Source organism: Lygodium microphyllum, chromosome 8 (genome assembly GCF_053477565.2).
Source record: "Lygodium microphyllum isolate KBCC chromosome 8, Lygodium_microphyllum_v1.1.10, whole genome shotgun sequence".
Lineage (NCBI taxonomy): Eukaryota > Viridiplantae > Streptophyta > Polypodiopsida > Schizaeales > Lygodiaceae > Lygodium > Lygodium microphyllum.
The window spans coordinates 38,801,652-38,804,337 of NC_141142.1; the positions used below are offsets into that span (position 1 = coordinate 38,801,652).

General features: G+C 43.4%; 1 protein-coding gene across 1 annotated transcript; it reads left to right on the forward strand.

Moving 5' to 3' along the window:
• The first annotated feature begins 424 nt into the window (after positions 1-424).
• On the forward strand, positions 425-2,307 carry LOC148032174 (expansin-A16-like). The gene is made up of 3 exons (XM_087684046.1): positions 425-476; positions 1,455-1,773; positions 2,004-2,307. The coding sequence occupies exons 1-3, from the start codon at positions 473-475 to the stop codon at positions 2,305-2,307; spliced, it is 627 nt and encodes a 208-aa protein (XP_087540172.1). The 5' UTR covers positions 425-472.
• Positions 2,308-2,686: the final 379 nt, after the last annotated feature.

Consider the following 2,686-nt stretch of genomic DNA (forward strand, 5'->3'; position numbering starts at 1 on the left):
TGTATAAATACCTTTGACAATTAGTCAGCACAGTAGTCCAACCAAACCTCCCGGCTCCAAGCTCTCTCTCTGGAACTCCAGGCTCGAGCGCGGAGGAGCTGAAGATGTAAGCGGCACGTGCAGAGCTTCCACTTAGGGTTCTCCTGTTTACTAATTAACTTCATTAACAGTAGTGCCGTGCCGTGTTAGCTTCATTATCAGTTAACTCTTTCTTTCATGTATGGCCTTGCTCGTCATTTCAGTGCAGTCCGTCAGAGGCCAGCAACAGAAGCAGCATCAGCAGCTCCAGTTCCCGACGCCCACTCTTTAATATCATACAGCTAAAAGAATGCGGCTGCTCATCATGCTTGTGATATTCCTCTCATATTAGGATGCCGCCTCTCTAATTACAGGAGCCAGAGCAGCGCCACTAGGAACTTGGACGCCAGGCGCCTTTGTTACATTTTATGGGGGCAGTGACGCGTCCGGAACAATGGGTATATTGCACAACTCATAGCCTTCAGGAAACATAAGTTAGACTATAAGTCCCCCATTATAAGAAGTTCTTAGCCTATGATTCGCCCATTGTGAATCATAATATTATCGACGTTTGCCATACGGACTGCACACCTAACTAGTTGCGGTTGGCAGAAGGACGGACTGCATACCTAACTAGGTGCGGTTAGCAGAAGGGCGGCTGCTGGCTTAGATTATGCAGTGCCTTCCGACCTTCTTTACATAAGTTTGTGCAATAGTTCCCACATTGTGAATTATGATAGCATCATGAGCTTCTACAAGGGAGTAACTAGTACCTTGCTAGGTAGTGATATACTAACTCAGAATATGTGGTGCCTCCCAAGTAGGAGCTCATGCAATAGTTCCCACATTGTGAATTACGATAATATCATGATTTTCTACAAGGGAGCAACCAATACCTCGCTAGGTAGGAAGATACTAGCTCAGAATATGTGGTGCCTCCCAAGCAGAAGCTCATGATATTGAGCAGGATAGGAAGATACAATCCAATTTTTAGAAGCTCATGATATTGAGCAAGATAGGAAGATACAATCCAATTTGGCATTAAAAAAAAGATCATTCCAGTAGCTATACCCAATAAATTAGTTACATATTAATCTTCCTCAAATCGCGAATACGCTTCTATTTACCAATATACAACTTATTTTATGTAGGAATCAAACACTTTGGTTCATTGATCAAGGGGAGACCAACATACCAAATATGAGTACTGATTAAGCTGACTAATGTTCTACGTGTCAACGTCACTTTTACATCAAGTATTGCTAGCGTTAGTACGTATCAAGATCGCATGACATTAATCCTGCATGCAATTAATAGAGGTAGTCGAGCAACAGTACCTAACTAATGATATTGATTCTAGTTACTAATATTGCTGTTATTATAAAAGTTCAGCAACAATGCCTGATTAACGAAATCAATTGTGGTTCATGGATTAGGGGGCGCCTGTGGTTACGGCAACTTGTACAACAGCGGCTATGGAACAAACACGGTGGCACTCAGCACGACCCTGTTCAACTATGGGTTCAGCTGCGGAGCTTGCTACGAGATCAAGTGCTGGAACGAGCGCCAGTGGTGCCTGCCAGGAAACCCCTCCATCATTGTCACGGCCACCAACTTTTGCCCCCCTAATTGGGGCCGCCCAACCAACAATGGAGGCTGGTGCAACCCACCCAGAAGACACTTCGACATGTCTCAACTCGCCTTCCAAAAGATCGCACGAACCAGAGCCGGCATCGTGCCTGTGCTCTACCGAAGGTACAAACTATGCGGCTTTCTAATCTTTGTTGCCCGCCTTGAGTTATGGTACATAGGGCAATTATCCATTATTCATTATCAATATGTTAATAAGGTTGTCCATGTACTCGTGTGATCACTTGTTAGGCTCGATTTCCCACGTTGACTAGGAATTCTTAAGACCTATCCTGCTCTTGTATGCAGTGATACGAATGATACATTGATGTACTAACGATGTAAATGCTTGTCAGGGTGACTTGTCTCAAGCGAGGAGGTATCAAATTCACCCTCAATGGAAACCCACATTTTAACTTGGTCATGGTATTCAATGTGGGTGGTAGAGGTGATGTGTCAGCTGTCTACATCAAGGGTTCAAAGACAGGATGGCTGCCAATGGAGCACAATTGGGGACAAAATTGGCAAGCCAATACCAAATTAGTGGGCCAAGCCTTGTCCTTCCATGTAGTGACAAGTGATGGGAGAAGTGTGATTTCCTACAATGTGGCTCCTCCTAATTGGCAATTTGGTAGCACTTATGTGAGAAAAAACTTCTAAACATTCTACTAAGACCAAAAGTACCACATGTATGTAGTCAACGTGTTCATATAAAAAGCGAGCAAGGCCCTAGGTGGTGTGCCATATACAACACATTTTGAAGCAAAGTCAAAATTCAGAATCCTCTTATAATTGTGGATAATAGCTGGGAGCATTTCTCATCTCTTCACAAAGCTTCTCTTTGCTTTTCCTCCCTGACAAGCACCCCATGTGGCCCTCCTAACATTGAGTAGGTTGTTGGAACAACTGAGAGCTAGGGAATGTCACTCAATGCTCATAAAATAAAATGTAGTAATCTAAAACAAGTAGCATTTTAATTTCTTACCACAACAGAGGCAATTCTCACATATTACTCTTAGCCCATTGTAGCACCCTTTCT

Coding starts and splice junctions, on each gene's coding strand:
- LOC148032174 (XM_087684046.1), top strand. Junction 1,774..2,003: donor GTGCCTGTGCTCTACCGAAG/GTACAAACTATG, acceptor AATGCTTGTCAG/GGTGACTTGTCTCAAGCGAG.